At 33.3% G+C, this 20218-nt stretch overlaps 1 protein-coding gene across 1 annotated transcript; it reads right to left on the bottom strand.

Moving 5' to 3' along the window:
• Positions 1–13382: 13382 nt before the first annotated feature.
• NADP-ME4 (NADP-malic enzyme 4) lies at positions 13383–19560 on the bottom strand. The gene is made up of 20 exons (XM_007015677.3): positions 19391–19560; positions 18730–19013; positions 18024–18144; positions 17831–17905; positions 17260–17411; positions 17048–17153; positions 16888–16953; positions 16584–16679; positions 16419–16490; positions 16223–16306; positions 16045–16143; positions 15309–15356; positions 15147–15200; positions 14939–15037; positions 14718–14807; positions 14548–14625; positions 14372–14446; positions 14191–14281; positions 13832–13960; positions 13383–13750 (listed from the first exon to the last, which is right to left on the bottom strand). The coding sequence occupies exons 1-20, from the start codon at positions 19418–19420 to the stop codon at positions 13662–13664; spliced, it is 1938 nt and encodes a 645-aa protein (XP_007015739.2). The 5' UTR covers positions 19421–19560; the 3' UTR covers positions 13383–13661.
• Positions 19561–20218: the final 658 nt, after the last annotated feature.

Here is a 20218-nt window from a genome sequence, read left to right as displayed (position 1 = left end):
GACATTAAGTATGACAAAAAATAATTTTATGGCATGTTGTTAATGTTACGGACTAGGCATGTTATTAATGCTACGGGCTTGAAACTTTAACCAAGATTCGTGTGACGTTTGAGTCTTGCTTAGTCTTGCGTATGAATACTAAGCAAGCTTATCTCGTAAAGATACTGAATATTGCATATACTAAGCAAGTTTATCTTGTAATGATCTATCTTGTACTGATGCTAAATATTGCGGAAACTAAGCAAGCCTATTTTGGAATGATCTATCTTGTAATGATGTTGAATATTGCGGAGACTAAGCAAGCCGATCTGTCTCATTAATGATACTAAATATTGTGGATATTAAACAGGCCTATCTCGTAATGATAATCGAGACTAAGCAAGCCTATCTATCTCGTAATGATACTAAGTATTGTGGATGCTAAGCAAGCCTATCTTGTAATTGAGACTGAGCAAAGCTTATCTATCTCGTAATGATACTGAATATTGTGGATACTAAGCAAGTCTATCTTGTAATAATCTAACTCGTAATGATGCTGAATATTGCAAAGACTAACTAAGCTTATCTTGTAATGATACTGAATACTGCGGAGACTAATGCTAAGTATTGCGAAGACTTTGTAATGGTTCTGAATAATGCGGAGACTAAGCAAGCTAGAATATTGCGAAGACTAAACAAGCGTATCTTGTAATGATCTATCTCGTAAGCAAGCCTAAGACTCTAGCTTTCGAATAACTTGGTTTATAGCTTGATTGGTAAATTTTGTGCCTTACAACAAAACATAAAAAGGCTATTTATCAAGAAAACTCATCCTAAACCTAAAGTGACGTTTGGTATTTTGCTAGTTATGTGATTGTTGAGAAAATAACATTATAGTATTTGCTATAACATAGAAAAGTTATGATTACAGGGAATATAATTAGTAGGAATATTTTATTATAATATTTGGTTTAAAAGCACTTTACTGAGAATATAGTGTGAATTAACAAAATTACCTTTATGTATGAAAATAAAAAGTTGAATAAACTTACATTCTTTTTAATATAAATTTTTAACTTTTCAATTTTATCCCTTGAAATAGTAAATAATAGGATAAAATACCCCACCTCTTAATTTTTAGTTATAATTATATGCGGATCTATTAATTTTCAAAATAGATAGTCCACCATAAAAGAATAATTTTCACCGAACACATAAGTCTAGCGATTAGTCCATTATTAATATTTTTGTTAGTTTAATGATGTGATAATTGAAAAAATAATTTTACCCTTCGTCAATTTTAAAAATTATCATACTATATAAACTATAATTTTTTATTTTAATTTTTTTCTTATTAAAAAAAACTAAGCACTGATCGGGTGTTCCTTGGGAAGCACCCATCGTGGGTGGGAGCATTGATCGAGTGTTCCCTAAGAAGCACAGATCGTGTGCTCTTTGGGGAGCACCCAACATAGTGCTCCTTGAGAGCACTGATCTTGGTAGTTTGGCAGCACCAAATTTGATGTTCCTTGAGAAATTCAGCTGAATCTGAGCTAGATCCGGTTACGAGGTGGGCGGTCGACATAAGAAACATCATTGGCAAGTTAAAAAAAGTAAAAAAAAAAAGAAAAGAGAAAGACATATTAGACATTTCAATTTAAATATTAACATCGTTTAGCTGTTTGAGGCGAAGTGTTCATTTTACAAACTAGTGGACTCGTGTGTAATTATGTTTAAAAGTTATGGATGATAGAGTATTTTATCCTAAATAATAACATGACAAAAATAATATAATATTTTAATATTAAAATATACAAAATTACTAAATATTTAGTAGTACCTTAAACTTATAAATATTAAAAATAATAATGCCTAAAATTATCACATGAACAATAAAAACCATTATCCAAAGAATTTTCTAATTTTTTCATCTTTAAACTTTTGGACTAATAGTTTCTCTTTTTATTTTTTAAAATAAATAATAAATACTTTTAATAACAATTTTTTTAACAAGAAAGCAGGCTGCTCCAATTGCCCGCAACAAGAACATGGCCAAATATACTGGTAAGGATGCTTTCCATTTGAGAGTGAGGGTTCATCCCTTCCATATTCTACAAATCAACGAGATGCTTTCATCTTCTTCCTCTTCTTCTTCTTCTTCAAAAAAAAAAACTAAATGCTTTCATGCGCTGATGCTGATAGGCTTCAAATTGGAATGAGGGGTGCTTTTAGGAAACCCAAAGGAACATGCGCAAGAGTCAAGTCCTGACTTTTGTGTGTTGTAAGGACGGCAACAGCCATCATGCATAAGAGAATTTCACTGAAATGTGCAGGTGACCTGGGGAGAGGACGAAGAAGAAGAAAAAAAGAGAAAATAAAGACAGAGTGTGGGGGGATAAGTTAGGAAAAAAATATTTTAACTTTCTCTTTTCCTCCTTCAGCTTACCCCATTGTAATGACATTACAATTGCAAGCGCATTCCCTTCACTTATTTACAAACCAAACATTATAAAGTCATTACACCCATTTAAATTGCAAAGAAAGTAGAAGACTTCCACAATACCAAAGACTTTCTAAAAGAATTTTAAATTTACTTAAAGTACAAGTAAAGTAAATAATATAAAAAAAACATAAATAAGATAAATATTCTATGCCTAATAGAACACAATTAGCCTAAAATCCTAGAACTTAGTCACCTCTTTTGTTGGTGACATTACACAAGGATTCTAACCTAAGTAAATTACTTTCATACGGCCCAGCTTTGTTGGCGTGTAATGGATCTAGAAACTTTCAATTATTGCTAGTTCGATGGTGTTTGTTGTTAGTCCAATACCTTATCAATCTGGACAGGATCAAGATAGTTCTTAAATTATATTAATCAAACCTGTTCAATGCATTTGGATAACAAAATAGGATGAAAAGAAATGCCGTGTGGGTCGAGACACTGCTGAATTTGCAGCTCAAGCGAACAACAACTTGCTCTCTGTAGCAATAAAATGCACATTGTTTGCCATTTCTCCCTATAGTTCTGACCAAGAACGTGTTTGGAACACAACCATTGCAACAAAAATAATTTTTTTAAAGCATCCTAAAATTTGAGTAAGATAATTTGAATTCCCTTTTTGAAATTAAAAAAAGTAGTAAATCATTTGATAACATATTGTACGTGCTACAGTTTTGCATAATAGTATTTTTCTAATTATGTCCAAAACTCGGAAGAAGAATAATGTAGATACAGTCATAAATTTCAATCTTGTACGTAGGTTTAACTATCCTAAAGGAATCTTTATTTTAGAAGATGTATAACTAAATAATGTTTTATAGTTATTAAAAATAATATCAGACGGAAATCTATTTGTTAATATTTATTTCGGATTATTAAGGGAAAAAAATAAAAATTGGAAAAGGGCTTTGATTTTTTTCTTCGTCAAAGTTTTGGGATATAAAAGTGATTGCAAGAGATTCCGACATAAAAATTGAGACTAAGATTTGCGTTTCCATATTTATGGAAGGGATGGTCAGGATGTAATATAGGAAGGCACAGATTCACCAAATCAGATCACTCTTAAATGTTTTGGTCAATTTTTTTAAGATTTCAATTATTACAGCATTTTCATGTCAGAAAAACCGTCTTCTTTTTAATGACCAAATTGCCCACTTTTTCATCAATTTGGTTAACTTGGTACTTGATATGGAAAGAAAGGTGTTTCAAATCAATTAGGACTCCTATAGAAACCCTAATGGGATACTACTGGACCACTTCAACAATGCCACGTGGAATCAGGTGGTAGCCCACATATGATTGTTGGGGGGGATTGATTTCACGGATCACTGTACACTTGTACTAAAAAGAATGATGGATTTTTTAAAAAAATTTTTTACCCTTTTCTTTTTCTTTCTTACTCCATTAGGAATATATAAGTTATTATTATGTCTTTCACAGACTTTTGCTTGTAAAGTTGTATTTGGTCAATAAATTGAATGTTTTGATGGGTGGTCGCTATCTATCCAAACCATTTTATGCCCTCGTTAACATTTAAGTATTTTTAAAGATTTTGGGACAGCATATGTTGAAATAAATCCAAGCGAGTGTTGATTTTATGCATCATAGACATATTTCTCTTATTGACAAGAGGAGATAAAAAAAATAAAAATGTTAATTTTGAATTTTCTACCAAATATTTTAATTACTCGAATTTTTTTTTTGTTTAACTAAATAACTAAGAAAGGGATATAAAGATGAAACTAGACTTGAGAGTTGATTTTAGATATATTTTTTAAATCCTTTTTACCATTGTCTTTGAATGAGTCTTGTGAGTGTTTAAATAAAGTGCTTATTTATTAGATATAGTTTTTTGTTTTATAGATACTTTGGGAACAAGAAATGAGTCAAAAGAGCTCTTTCTACCCTAGATTTTATCTCATATATCCCAAACCTTGATTTGGATCTAAACATCTGTTATAATACACGATATGTGCCAAACTTATCATGATTTGTCCAATATAATTTGTCCTTAAACCTAATTAGGATAAGTTTGACTCTTAAAAATCTTATCAACAAGGCATAAACCTAGTAGCAGATCTCCTCCTCTTAACATATATCACAGAGAAAAAGAGAGAGAGAGAGAGAGATAGAAATGGACCAGAAGATCCCAACCCGCCAACCAATTTCGCAATTGTAGACCATATCCAATGTATTTTAATAATGTGAGACATATTTTTTCATTATAAAAGAACCTTATCTTAGGGCAAAGATTAAAGCTAACTTTGTACGGACACGTGAAGGCACTTGATTGGTGCTTTTAGATATGACGCGTGGCCTAAAAAATTGGATATTTTTCTTTGGATTGATGAGAGAGAGGGTAGCAAGCCAGCAAGTGCAAAGTCAAGCTTTTGTGGACTTTTTATTTGTCATCAAGAAAAAAACAAAGAGGTGTCCTCCCTTCTATTCTTTCTATGGAGAAAACAAAACAAAAAAAGAGGAGGGATTGGCATAAAACCAAAACAAAAGTATGTTATCTTGAAGGTGAACTTCCGGGAATCTTTGAGCATGACTCCTATCCTACTTCGTAAATTTTTAATTGGGTAATGAACATGGATTTACAAATGGAAAGCTATTTGCACCAGTGAACTTTTGCATGTGGTGTTGGGATTTGATTTTGTCCTTTTCCCCTTCCCAAAGGAAACCCTGTTTAAGTGTGAAAACAGGTAATACTTTAAGCCCATCAGCACGTTAAGCGGTGGTAATCTTCCTTCTTTCTGCTCCAAAAGATTTGAGGTTTTGGATTTGGTTTTAGCATATATCATCATCAGTCTAGTCACTCTAGTGTGTGTGGGTGAAAAAATGGAAAAAAAAAAAAAGTACATATATTTTTTTCTTTTGTTTTTTCGGCATCAACCCATGTGAAAGAAGATCACAAGCATTCTTTTATACAGATTGTTTGCTCATATTTTTTGTAGTAACAACATCTTAAAAAAAGAATAATACACATATAAATAAAAGATTCATAGTATAATTAATAATATAAATATTGTTTAATCAAAATAAATAGTTTTTCTTTTTAATACTGACCACATATTTCTCTCGAAGAAAAATCCAAAACCAATTGTCCAATTCTCTCTCTCATGTGCTACAAAAGAAAAGAAAAATGGCATATGCATTGAGAGCTACACAAATATCACCAAAAGTGAAAGAAAATGATAGGGCCAAATGAATTAAATCTGGAATCCAATCATCGTTTCTCCTTTTAATATGACGAGCTTTAATTAGATTTTTCTCTTTGTTTTTTAGTAAATTGAAGTTCAGATATAACAATAATAATAAAGATGATACGAATATGAACCACACAAAATTTTGAAAGGTGAAGAGCACAAATTCCCACATCAAATCAACCATTTGTTTTTAGGCTATAATCAGACCAGCAATTTGCACTTTTCCTTCTAATCTTTTCAAGGTTTCTACTTATCCAGTTGTATTAATTTTGCATTTCATGCCTATCCAAAATGTGTGGTTATATCGCCAATATTTTAACAAAAAAAAAGAAAAATAAATAAAATCTAGAGAGGGACTTTCTGTTTATTTAATTTTAACCCACATAAAGATATTTTTAATTATTAATGATGGGCAAGCTTTCACTTGAACGTGGGTGGCAGTCAAGAGAAGTGCCCAGATTTTATACACAGCAAGGAGAATTTCAGAATTGGTAGACCAATGAAGAAAGGCAAGTGTGTCTTGGGTCAGTTCTCGGAGCAACAAAACCAGAAGAAAAGGAATTCAGCGATTGCCTTAAGCTTAAAATTGATAGCCTTGACCTTAGATTTGGATTGCTCATCTCTAAAGTCAAGCATTGTGGCTAGCCGCCCTCGTGATTATAAAGTTTCCAATCATATGGGATTACGTGGACACCATATTTTAATTTCAAATTTCTTTTATTTTATTTTTTGGGTAGTATGCCCTAATTAAGAACATAAAACGAAAAATTCTACAAAAGGGTAATCAAATTTTATAAAAAAAAAAAATTACGATTTAATTCTACATTTTCAATCGTAACAAGCTTGGTGCTACATCTTAGTATATCCAATATAATTTTTAACCACATTTGAGTATATGGTATTTATTTTAGGAGTGTTGTCTTAAATTATTTGCTTTATATAATGTGGTAACAGTTTGTTGATCAAATTCTTATATTTTAATTGGTACTAACGATAAAACATCATTCATGAATTTATCCATTACCTAAAAGCAAGTCAATAAAATAAAATTACCTATGAATCTATTCGTTTACCTTTTTTTTTTCAAAAAGAAAGATTTTATAGGTCAACCAATAATTTTTTTCCGTATAAGTTCCCATACCCATCCCTATCCCCGCCTTAAGAAAGAAATATCTTCTCATTCTCACCTCCACAGGGAACTAACAGAAATTTTTTTTTAATTTGAAAATTCTTAAATTTAAATACTCAATATTTTGTTAATTAATTGTGTTCAATTAATCTAATTAATTAAGAATAATTTAAACTAAATTCAATAGGGTACACTATTCAATATAGATCAAAGTAAAATTATTAAAAGTTTCAACATACAAAATACAAATATAACTAGAAAATACAAACACAACTAAATCTAAAAGTACGCAAGTTCACCAAATAAAACTTATAAATTCAAAACAGTTACATCTAGTATAAAAAAATATATCTAATATTTTAGGGCGGCGAATTCTTCATCTCCTCCATCTCTATTTTTGTAATCGTTCATTCCCGTCAAAGTGAAGAATCGAATTTTTAACTAAATTCCAATGAAATTGACATCCCTAAAATTAACAATATATTTTTTTTATCAAAGTACAACTTCTATTATAACGCAAGCCCAAGACAAGTTGAGGAATGGGCAATTACATGACACCTTCATTTTCCTGGTGTGAACATTTTATAGAGCCGTGGACTTGCGTTGTTTGAGCGAATTTTCAACGACAAGAACAAGAAAAAGAAGGAAAGAGTAAGGAGATTGCCCACTTCAAAAGAAACAATCAAGACTTGAGAACGGTCTTCTTCTTAATTTTTCTTTACAATTCAAACTAATTCCTGTTTCTGTCTCATAATGTAGAGGGGTCACTATTAAAATCCAATTGATATAATTACTTGTAATGTTCTCAAAATTTTCAAGTAAATATGTGGTAAAAATAAAAAATATATAATTTAATTGATTTTATTATAATAAAATTCAACTTCGATTAATCAAGATATATGTTTTAAAAGATGATTACAGTAATAGAAAAAGGGAAAGGTAATAGAGACAATATAATTTAGAGGGTTTTTCTAGCATAGAGAGACGTGTTGCAACAAGTAAAAAAGAGTACACTATAGGCAACTGAGAAAAAGATCGTAGTAGTCCTTAAAACGTAAGTAGTATTGTAATAGCTGATGAGGAATAAAAATCAAAGAATATGTGGAAAATTCGCAACGATTCATTTAGATTTTTCAGTCATTACGACAATAACTAGGATGAATGGAAACAATTATAAAGGAAAGAATGTGCTATATAAAAATTAGAGGTGTACAACTAAAAATAAAAAATTTATTATTATTATTATATATACTTTACATGTGATTAGGAAATAGATGTGTTACATATTTGAGAACGTCATTTATACGTTACGTACTTAAAAGCATCACTTGTGCGTTACACACTTGGAACGTCACTTGTGCATTGCGTACTTGAAATGTGTTATATATTTGAGAATGTCACCTGTGCATTACGCACTGGAAACATTAAGAGTATGCAAATGGTTATTTCAGTTAGTTCGGTTTTTGATATCTAATAACTGAACTAACTGAATTCCTATTTAAAAAATAACTAAAATCAAACCGAACTATACAAATAACCAAACTAACCGAAACCGAAATAATTCGATTAGTTCGGTTTGGTTTTCAAAAACTGAACTTGATAATTTTTTTTTTGTTTGTATATATTTTATTTATGCTGTATTTTTCTCAATAAATCAATACTACAAAAATATTAAAAATGATAATAAAAAATTTTAATAAATAAAATGGATACTCATATAATTAAAGAGGAACTAAAGAGGATAAGAGATTAGGTTTAGGATTTATTTTTTATGCAAAATCTCCATAATACCCTTACTTAAGTTCAGTTAGTTCGGTTAAAAATTTTTCTAACCGAAACTGAACCAAATAAATTTTAATAACCGAACTATTCAAAGAACCGAACTAACTGAACCGAAAAAATCAAACTCATTTCAGTTCGATTTGATTATTCGATTCGATTTACATTTGCTCACCCTTAGGAAACGTCACCTGTATGTTGCATGTCACTCGTGCGTTACGCATTTGGGAACGTCACCTATGTGATACATATTTGGGAACGTCACTTGTACGTTACATATTTGGAACATCACCTACGCATTATGTACTCGAAAACATTCTCCATGCGTTACACATTTAGAACATCACTTATGAATGTATAAACCTTTCTGTCTCTTGTGTGAAAATTTTATTATTAAAAAATAATAATTTTTTAATAAATAATTATAATATAAGATAATTAATATTACTAAAATAAATTTTGGATTCTAATGACAATTTTTTAGGTAATATATATATATATATTAAAATCTTGAAAATTTAACTATTTTAAACTTTAATTTTTTTTGTTTTTAGTAGTGATATCAAATAGTTTTTTTTTTTGTTAATGTATGTGACCTTTATAATGCTATTAAAATTTTGTATGATGCAATCAAAAATTACAAAAATATTATAAAAAGTGTTACTAACAAAAGTACTTTTATAATCATTTAAAAAATGTGTAGTCATTATAATGTATGTAAAGATAATCTATAACATACTTAAAAAGAAGCTCTAAAGGGGCTTCCTCCACGAGCCATGTGGAGGGCATAGAAAAAAAGAGAAAAAGGAAAGAAAAAGTGAGGTAGAAAGAGAAAGAAAAAAACAAGTAGAAAGAGGCTCGTGCGTTGCACACAGGCCAGCATAATCCTTTCTTCTCCCGACAAGTCCAATAAAGCTATTACTGCTACACAGAAGAAAAAAAACCACTGCCAATATGAAGTGTGCCTAGTAAAGTTATTATTACTACATAGAAGAAGAAAACCATTGCCAATACGTGACAAGCCCAGTAAAGCTATTATTGCTACACAGGAAGTAGAAAACCACTATCAATATGAGGAAGAACATCGTTCCACGAGCTTTTTTTCTTAACAAAGTTTGAGTAAGGAGAATTTGTGAAGTGCCAATTTGGGTATGATTACCAAGTGAACCTCTTTCACTTGGTAGTTTTCCTCGTGTTTCTTCACTTCTCCTTGAGGACTCCATATACACTTGGTAAAGCTAAAATTATATTCCTCCAACTTATGATTGAATTGGTATTCAAAATTAGTAATGCTTTTGTATAAGACATACTTATTAGATTAATTTCAAAATTAACATTCAATTGCCAATATTCCATGGGCAAGACCTTCATGGGTTAGTATAAGTACTGCTATTCATATGAATGTTACTCATTAATATACGTGACCAAGAGAGAACACTCAACTTCACATCAAGAAAGTTACCTCTTAATTTGATATGAAGGAGATTAGTTCAATCTTTTAAATAAGTAAGCATAAAAAATGCGGCTAATTTGTGAATAGTAAGTTATGTCCAAGAAGTGAGCGGTAAAACTTGTGACTAATAGTATAATATCATTACAGTCAAATTATAAGCGCTAAAGCTAACGATTGAAATATGAGTGATGAATTATATGGTTAAAGAATAACATTAAAGCCAAAGTAAAATAGATAAAATTTGCTACTGAAATAAGACTTTTTTTTCAAATGTCAAATTTTTAATACGTGAAGTAATTAATGATAGAAATCATAGACATATCTTACATGAGCGCGAAACAGGTTGTTCTGGATCCTGTTGTTTTCCAACTACTATTTTTCCTACTTACACCCTTTTATAAAATATTTTACGTAGGTCTCTACATTCAGCAAGTGAATAACCAATTCTATAGTGATAGTAACAATACTTTGGATTAGACTTTTTTTCTATTGTTGGTGGTCGTGAAATGTAGGATAAGTTCACTTATCCACCCCTTATCCATTCATGGAGAAGTGCTCTCACTCTATCTAATGGGATTGAGAATGGTGGTAAAGAATTAATCTCATATTCTTGTCTTTTTCTTAAGCTGTCTCTTCTAAGACATAAAAGAGGTCAAAGATCTTTTCTTTCTCTGCCTCCTTATTGTATTGTGTTTATTGTTGGGGAATTTCTCCTTTCAAAACAACTAGCTCTTTGTAAATTTTCCAAATGTACCCTATACTCATTGAACATACTTTGGATGCAAACTTTCACTAACTCTTTCTCATAATGAGAATTTTGTATGTCTGATTTCCTTTCTCTAAAGCATTGGATGTATTTTATGAGAACTTCCCCTTAAATTTTGATGCTCTTTTCCTAAATTAATAATAGTAACTTTTTCTTAGATAGAGAAGAACTTTTCCTAAAACATCTTGCACATTTGAACCCACAATTGCATAAAACCAAGAGTGAGATTGACATACCAAGCATAGGCCTTTTCGGTAAAAGACTTAGAGAATTCTTTTAACTTCAAATTATCATTTAATCCAACTACTCCAAAGATCTACACAAACTTCATTACATATTCTCGAGCAACACCAGTCTTGCCATTGAATTTCTTGAATTTTTGGCTGGTGTAATCCTTGGGATATAGCTTGGCCACTACGATGGCGAGATAGGGCAACTTAAGATTAAACTCTGAAAAATTGAGGTTCTTATTCTATAGTCAAGCAATTTCTGAAGCTCTTCTTTTGTGACAAAACTTTAGTAGTGGTTAAAGGAGTTGCTGTAGTCAGATTACTAACAATAGAGGGATTAGTTTTATTGGCCAGTGGGTTAATTGTGCTTTCTCCATTTCCTCCATTTCCATTCTTGTTGTTCACCCTATTAGTAGCATTTTCATTATTATGGGGCGACATGAGTTGGACTTGGAGGGTTGTAGCAAGAGAAGATGCAAGCTAGAAAATGGTCTCTATTATCCACTTCTTATTATTCTCCAACATTTGTATCATTTCTTAGGAGGCTTGAAATATTTTCATGAGCTCCTTGATATTGGTAGGAACAAATGTTTCTTGGTTCTCCGGAGTACTCACCATATCTTCCAACAGTGTAATTTTTTTGCTAACACTTTTAGGGTAACACATTTTATGTGGGAGAACGTATTCGTTATGGAAAGAGCATGTTCATTATGGAAAGAACAATTTATTAGGTGTTATGAGAAGTGCACATAATTGGAACCTACATGACAATTCTAGATAGTGGAGTAGTGACACTTAACAATGTATCACGTGTTTTCTTGAAAAAAAAGAAAAGAAAAGTGAAGCACTCATACTTTAAGAAAAGATTAAGATGAAGTGCTCATAATTACTTCTATATGTGAGCTATCATGGCAAATTCTCTAAAACATCCACATCCCAAGAGTAAAAATAACCCATGAACCCTATTATTCGTTCTGAATTACTTTTACTTACGTATGACATAATTATTCCATACTTATTCTCACTATGTAAGATAATACTTAAAAAATTAATAATTAATCAAAAATTGAACGTCTACAAGTAATTAGAAGAGACACCATAGATGAGATTAGACTGAACAATACTTTATCCTAAACAGCTGTCATTGACTTCGCTTTGTCCATCACCACCCAATGATAAAACATGGACAAAAATAGTTGAATTTAACATGTGGTAAATCATTGGCATCATACTGACTCCATTGGATTCTCATTATTCTCACCTTCATAAACAGACATTTTCTTCTTTTCGTTCACTCCCACCTTTTAACCTGTAGTGTTAAATGATCCGAAATTCAAAAGGAAAAGACAGATGTATATTTGGATTATACAGATTTTATGTTTGTTATCCAATTATTCGGATCATTTTATTTTTGAATATGTTTGTATCATTTTCATTGTTTACTGTACAAATCGAAAAAGGAAAAATAATAAAAAAGGAGGTCGTAGTCCTTTTAAGTTGCTCAACCAACATTTTCCCCATTCGATTTTCTTTCTGTCCAACCATACTTTACCCTGTTGGAAAAACCAAGAATTTTCCACTTAGCAGGAGAGATGTGACTAAAGATTTAGGATATAAGGATGCCACAACTCTCTCAACCTTTTCCTTTTTCCTTTTCTTTTTTACCCTTTTCACCAAATCATTGAGAGGAAGGAAAGCACCCATTTTGGATGCCAAATTAGACAACAAACATATATGCACATATATATTCAGGGGTGGGCGTGAGAGAGAAAGAAGATGCTAGATGATGAGCCCATCCAAAGGTCCAAATCAGTTCGATCGATACAGCTAAACTCCAATATTAATATATCTACATCAGCTGCACGGCCCACAGCTAATCCAACTTGAGGTTTTGGATTGACATGAAGTGAAACTGAAAACATCAGTCTGTGTCAGAATCTTTCTTTCTCACGTTCTTCAGTAAATCCCTTCTCGTGTTCGCTTCTGTTTTTATACCTTCGGACAAGATCAAGCGAGGAGACCTCTCTTTACCCTTTTTATTATTATTAAAATTTGAGAAACCAACTATCATTTGTTGGGATTGTGCTACAAAAATTTGCAGCTAAGAAGTATTCAGCACTTCTTAAGGCATTATTTTTACCGACAATGTTTCGGCCTAACCAGCGGGCTACCAAAGTCCACATTGCCCCAGACCTCTTACCTAAGCCCAAGCGAGCCCACAGGTCGATTTTAGTTTGGTTTACCAGGTCATAGTTTGCGTTGAAAGTTGAAAGAGTTGAAATTCAAACTTTGACCAGTGCGAGAGAGATGAAGACCTTACAAAAGTAGACCATCTTTGACACTTTGGAAATTTCTACTTCATGTGAAACTTTTCCAAGTCCAGAACAACATTTTCCCTGCTATATTTGACTTCATTTATCTTAACTACCATCACCCACCATGCATCTTCTTACCCACCAAGTAACTAGCAGGGCAGGAAAGAAGAAAAGGGAAGGAACAAAACTTAAAAAATGAGAAAGAAATGAAAAAAAATAAAATTAAATAAAGACTACAAGAAATAATTAAAACGGATTTTCTGTTTAAGACATCCAAAGCAGAGGCAATCTCGCTAATTCACCGGTAGCTTCGGTAGCCAGGGCTGTACATGCAGCTTTCCGCATACTTCACAAGATCCTTAGGCTGAGGCATGCGTGTAGCCAAACCTATGAAACAATCGGATAATTATATTAAGATTGAATAAAGTGGAGTTGCATCTACGTACTATACACGAGAAAGAAATTTACCAAGTTCATATGCTTTAGCCGCTACATTGGCAGCAATATGGGCCGAAATCTTTCTGATATTTTTGAATGGTGGGTAAATAAGTCCCTTGTCAAAGGTCTCCGGTGTCACCTGTGCTGCCAAAGCCTCCGCTATACCCAGAAATAAAGCAAAGGTTTAACAACTTGCAAAAGAACCTAGCAATACTATCGTTGTTTTTTTCGGATAACAAATACTACCTTAAAACCACTGAAAACAAGACAATTTTTGGATGGGGTCAAAAGGTCAGGGATCAAATTTATAAGTCAGTTTTCAAAAGCATCCTACATTCCTATCAATCTAAACTTCTAAAGCAACTATTAAATGTCAAATATACACTTACAGGCTGCCAGAAGCATGTCATCATGAACACGGATTGCACCAGACATAATTAAACCCAGACCAAAGCCAGGGAAGATGTATGCATTATTTGCCTGGAGGACAAAAATATAATACTCTAATCAACCCTCTGCGCAAAACTTAACCAAAGAGGGAGTTAAAACCACTTTAGGTACAAGTATAACCTGCCCAGGCACAAAAAGTCTTCCCTCGTATTCAACAGGGTCAAATGGACTTCCACTAGCAAAAATGGCACGACCCTGCAAGTGAACAGGTTCATTTTAAAGGCTTCAGAAAGGCTGAACTAGATAATATGATAAATCTTAACAAATGAGATATACAAGCTGCATGACTGAATTACCTGACTCCATGTATAAGCTTCTTCAGCAGTACATTCAGATTGTGAAGTTGGATTAGAAAGAGAGAAAATAATAGGTTTCTGCGTGCAGCCACATAGACAAGGGATAAGTTTAGGCTTTAGCTTAATTGTTTCATTTATTTATAAAGAAAATTTATAGAGAGATACAGTACATCGTTCAAGGCAGCCATAGACTCAACAACTTCTTTAGTAAATGTCCTTCCTACTCCTGATGTTCCAATCAACACTGTTGGCTTGATTCCCTGTCAAAGTAAGACAAAGAATTGGAGAGTCTAAGAACCCTTTTTCACATAGTTATTTACTTTTCTTTTGGTGTGGGTGGGAGGGGTTGGGGAGTGAGAAAAGAGAGAGAAATGGGAGAGAGATTTCACACATTAACAGCATCCACAAGTTTCTTGATGGGTTCATGATCGTGGGCCCAGGGCTTCTTGAAATGCTGAAGAGAGTCAATGCGAGATTTAACAATCAATCCCTGCAAAAAGAAGAAAATGGATGCAACATTTAATCACTGGAAAAAAAGCAAGGGGGGAAATGAAGAACAATCTGCTTTGTACCAAAGAGTTTGATCAGATTTGTACTACCTTGGAGTCCACAAGCCAAATCTTCTTCCGAGCCTCATCTAGTGGCATATTTGTCTGCATGTATAATCAAGTATTATTTCCAATGGCACCATGATGTAATTTACATAAGGCTTCTTTAAAACATATTATAAAAACTGTGATCATTAATGCCACAAGTATAACCTGTTTTGAAATTTCAAGGGCTATGAGTTCTGCTATGCCAGTGCCAGCCTGTAGATCACCAAACAAAAAATCAGACACAGCAATAAAATGGCAGTGCATAGACTAGCAAAAAATAAAGCATGAGAGAAGCCAGTGAGAAGAGCACTAAAACGGAAACTAGAACTCCCACAGACCGTAATTTCCCAATATATACTGTGATACGAATCATCTTTGAGTAGAGACTTAAATATGTTAACCTTTCAATGAAAGTTGCAATAGTCGTAAAGCAAGAGGATTTGACAGATCTAGCTCTCCTTCAACTGTTTGAATATGAAAGAAGAAAGAGGATAATTTTACAATAATAGAGTTGTTGTTTCTTGTTTCTTCAGGACGCAGGGAATATGATTGAGCTATTACAAACAAAATTGAAATAGTTAAAAAGTGTTTTCTCTCCAAACCCCTGCACCCTTCAAGTAAATTAATAAGTGTGTAAGAAGTGAAATTATAGGAGAGAATATCTCTGAACTGTTAACTTAACCTTTTAACATTACTTTCCGTTTAAGAGGATATTTTCATCCAATTAACTTATGTTGTCCACCCTTCTCGGAGCTATACTCATTGTCAACAAAAGAATGGGTCTTGCAGGAGGAAACCTTGTCGAACTCTCTTTTATTCCACTTAGTTAATTTAAGATTTTCTTGATTGTCCCCTCTTTAGAATGAACCAAGAACTTTCAACAAATTTTCGAGCAACTCACCTCTCCAGCACCAAGGAATAAGAATCTATGGTCAGCCAAAGTTCCACCTACTACTTTCAGTGCAGCAACAAGCCCTGCAAGGACCACAGACGCTGTTCCCTGCAAAAAAGTATTTTCCAAATCATAAGCGAGATGTTTAAGCCCAATTGATTCAAGAAAATAAAGCTCAAAGAATAACCTGAATATCATCATTGAAAACCAGATGAGTTGTGCCATATTTAGCAAGCAAATCGAAAGCATTGTGGTTCGCAAAATCTTCAAACTGCAAAAATATTTGAAGAGTATTCAGAAAACATAAACTTAACATATAAACAAACATTAAAATCGTATAATCCAGCCAATATTTCATAGAGGTCTTCGCCTGAGTTCACTACCTGGATGAGAACTTTCTCTCCATAGGTCTGCTTGACTGCAGTCATGAATTCATGCATAAGTTCAGCATATTCCTAGAGACAAGAAGAGCAAAGCCACTTTAGTATGACATAATTTTGACCAAATCCATAACTAAAACTAAGCAGGTTTACTCTAAGATTATGTACCTGCCCAGTAGCTCTCCTTTGCCTAAGTCCTATATAAAACTCATCATTCAACAATTGCTCATTGTTTGTACCAACATCAATGGTTACAGGCAAGCACTGCAAATGGCAGCTAATATATCAGCCATAACATGAGATGCAATAGAGTAACATTGTTAACAGTAAGATATAGTTAATTGTGAAGCTTTGCTGGATTCATAACCTCCTTGATGTAAGCAATATGCAATGGACTGCCAGTAGTTCTTACTGATAAAGCAAACAATGGGTGGTAATAACTACATTATAACTGATCATTAAGGATACTTACAGCTGAAGGACGAACCCCTCCTAGTGCTGTATATAAAGAAAGCTTCCCTATAGGAATTCCCATTCCCTGAGGACATAAGTTATCATTAACAAATCAAAAACACATGAGAGAGACAGATAGAGAGAAGCAGTTATCAGCAGATGTCTCCAAGTGCTTATACCTGACATCCAAGGTCCCCAAGACCCAGAATCCTTTCCCCATCAGTGACAACAATGACTTGAATATTCTTCTGAGGCCAATTTCTCAGAACTTCATGTATCTTCCCCCTACATAGGGTATGCATCAAAGTAAACAAAAAGAGAAAGAAGCACGAATTCAAGAGTTCCATATCAATTATAATCTGAGGAACCAGTTCTGATATAAGGAACAAACTTTTCTTTCAAACTGATAAAAAGACCCTGAGGGCGCCTGAAGATGCTCCCATATTTCTGGCAAGCTTCGCCAACAGTTGGAGTGTAGACAACAGGCAGTAACTCCTCAACATTGTCAATAAGAAGTTTGTAGAACAGCCTTTCATTTGTCTCCTGAAAACCAGAAGAATCAACTCAAAACTGTTAAAGTCTTTCATGGCAATTAATTAAAGCACCAAGTATTATTGCTTTCTGAGTACAATATACAGCGTAAGAATTTGTACAAATATTTAAAACAGAATAAGAATAGGAGGAGCTAATTGTGACAGAAGGAAGTAAAGATTTTGCAATTAAATATAGAATAAAAACCATTAATACAGATGCACATCATTTTCACATCAATAGGAAAAAAAAAATTTTGAACCAAGCTATTAAAATTAAAACATATCACTCACATGATAAACTAAAGTGCAAGAAATCATACAACTGGGCAAAACTCCATATTTGACCATTAAGAAACATGCAGCAATAATTCCAGCCAAAAGACCTATGACTCTACAAGCAAAAACAAATGTGACAGAGTGAATCAATACCTGCAAATCCATCATGGCCATGTACTTCTGCAGAGGAACTTGATATTGGCGGATACTTCGCATCATTTTCTTCACCTGGTGAGTAGTGGTAAAGTTCATTAAAATATTACACAAATCTGGAAAATCAACAAAATTTAAACAGAACAAATCCAATAATGGTGAAATGTAAAAGCACTCAAACAGGGTAGATAACCTGGAGCTCTTGAGAAATAACAGTTGGGGGAAGAAGACCACGCAAATAATGAGCATCTCTCTCCTTCTCAGTGAAGGCAAGCCCTTTGTTGTGGTGAGGATCTCGCAACAAAGAATACCCACTGCAGCAGATGAAGAAGAGTTAGGACTTGATATCAGAGTTGTGCATCGAACGCATCATGCCTTTTAGTATCAAAGGAACCTCAATCATCCCAAAGACTGACACAAAGACAAAGGTGGTGGCGGGGGAAGAAAGAAAAGCAATATAAAAGTCTATTTTTTCTAATTTGTGAACTACAAAATTTCAACAACAAAGCAAAGATCTGTATTAGCCTGGGAATATATTACTATTGACCAGAACATCAAGATCTAGCATCCAATACAAAACACATACTCTACATCAAGGACATCAAAAGCAAAACCATAAACTTAAAACACAAACAAGAATAAAGAAAAAAAATGGGAAAAGCGTCAGCCAGAGAAACCAAAAAATGAAATAAGACCCAACACATAAAAGAACATCTTTTCATTTGAAAATTATACAAAAACAATGATACTAGATCTCAAAAACACGGATAAAAATCTCAAACTATCATGACATAACCAGCAAAAATTATTAATCTCATAACACAATAAAATAATAGCAAAAACAAACCCCAAAATTACAGAAAAACAGTTATTACAAAGGATAAATAATAGAATCTTACCTGGCAACAGAGATAGACCAAGGGGTGACAAGCTGATCCTCGGTGGCGGCGTCATCATAGTAGACGTCACGATCTCCGCCGGTAACGGTGGAATTGGAGTTCACGTCAGCAACAGAAGAAGTGCCTTCTTCTCTTATTTCTTTCAACGTGTTGCTGTTCTCAATTACAACGCTGTTGTTTCTATCCCTGTTAGGGCCTAATGCTGCCACTTTGAGTGAAGCTGGTGGCAGCTTCTTCAGCTTGTAAGAGAAAGGGCTTGACGACCCAGAAATGCCAGTGTTGTTCTGTTTCAACAAGATGATAACAAAATTTAAAATAAAATACAATTGGAAACAAAAGAGACTTTTTCTTATTACTGTTTGTAACAAATCTTGAGATCTTTAATGTTGTAAAGAGACTTAGATGTGGAAAATTGCAACAAAATTTGCATAAACAAGAGAGGAAAAATAGAGGTAAGGCTTTCATGATTTTTTGTTTTGGAATGTAAAAGAGCTAGAAAGAAAAGACCTTGAAATAAAAAAAAAAAACTTGAGATTTTCAATGTGAAATAGATTAGAACAAACATGTAAAAGAGATTTAATTTTCAGGCTTTAGAATTAAATTCTATGAAATGGGTGTTCAAGAAATTGTTAAAATAAGAAATGGGTTGATTTTAAATTACCAGAAAACAGCTTTTATGCAAGGAGATCATTGTGAAAGAAATATGTGGAAAGACGAAAGTCTTCAGCTATTTTCGTGCACCCTTCGAATCTCTCTCTTTCCCTAAAGAATGAGCAAAGAAAGCAAAGAAAGAAAAGAAAGAGTCTCTGCTGAGGTGTTCTTATATAGTATACAATTATAAAGCTAGGCTTGCTTTGCTCTCTTCTCTCTCTACCCGCTGATTTTATGTGTAAGAGAGACAGAGAGAGAGAGAGAGCACAAGCAACGCAGAGAGGAAAGAAAGGAGGAAATGGCAGAGAAGGAGGCCTAAAAAACGTGTCCGGTTTTTCCCTCTCTACTTCCCTTGTTAAATGACATGTGGGTTACTGATTTGTCCTTTTTATTTCAAAAGTGCCACCAAACCCCATGTGGGACCTACAAACTGTGGTGGTCCCTCCCTCTTCCAAGTTCGGTTGAGTGGGGGGATTTGTCCTGTGGGTGTTTCAGTTTGGTTTTGTGGTCGTCATCTGATCTTTCTAGGATGGGGAGGTTGGGAGAAAACTGTATTTATAATTCTTTTTTCTTTCTTTTTGTGATAGGACAAGGATATACCCTGTGGGGTTAAGAGGGGATCCAAGGGTTGGATTTGGTTTGGACCTGCTTGGTCTAGCAGATGAGTAGATGATACTTGACCTGTGAGCAGAGAGAAACTGGTTTTGGTTGTCATCAGAACGTGGCTTATGGTGTAGGATTAGCTCATTTAAAATTCTGTAGGTGGCCTCTTCTTCTGCGTTGGGTAGTGCTATGACAACCAAAAAAAAAAATTAAGAGTTTGGTCCACTTAACCCTC

The sequence above is a fragment of the Theobroma cacao genome, chromosome 6 (genome assembly GCF_053813885.1).
Source record: "Theobroma cacao isolate CCN51 chromosome 6, ASM5381388v1, whole genome shotgun sequence".
Classification (NCBI taxonomy): Eukaryota; Viridiplantae; Streptophyta; class Magnoliopsida; order Malvales; family Malvaceae; genus Theobroma; species Theobroma cacao.
The sequence above is the reverse complement of the archived record's forward strand: the minus strand, read 5'-3'. Positions and strand labels throughout refer to the sequence as shown.

Coding starts and splice junctions, on each gene's coding strand:
- NADP-ME4 (XM_007015677.3), bottom strand. CDS start 19,420: ATGATCTCCTTGCATAAAAGCTGTTTTCTG. Junction 14,447..14,547: donor AAGCTTATACATGGAGTCAG/GTAATTCAGTCA, acceptor GTTCACTTGCAG/GGTCGTGCCATTTTTGCTAG. Junction 13,961..14,190: donor TGACATGCTTCTGGCAGCCT/GTAAGTGTATAT, acceptor TTCTGGGTATAG/CGGAGGCTTTGGCAGCACAG.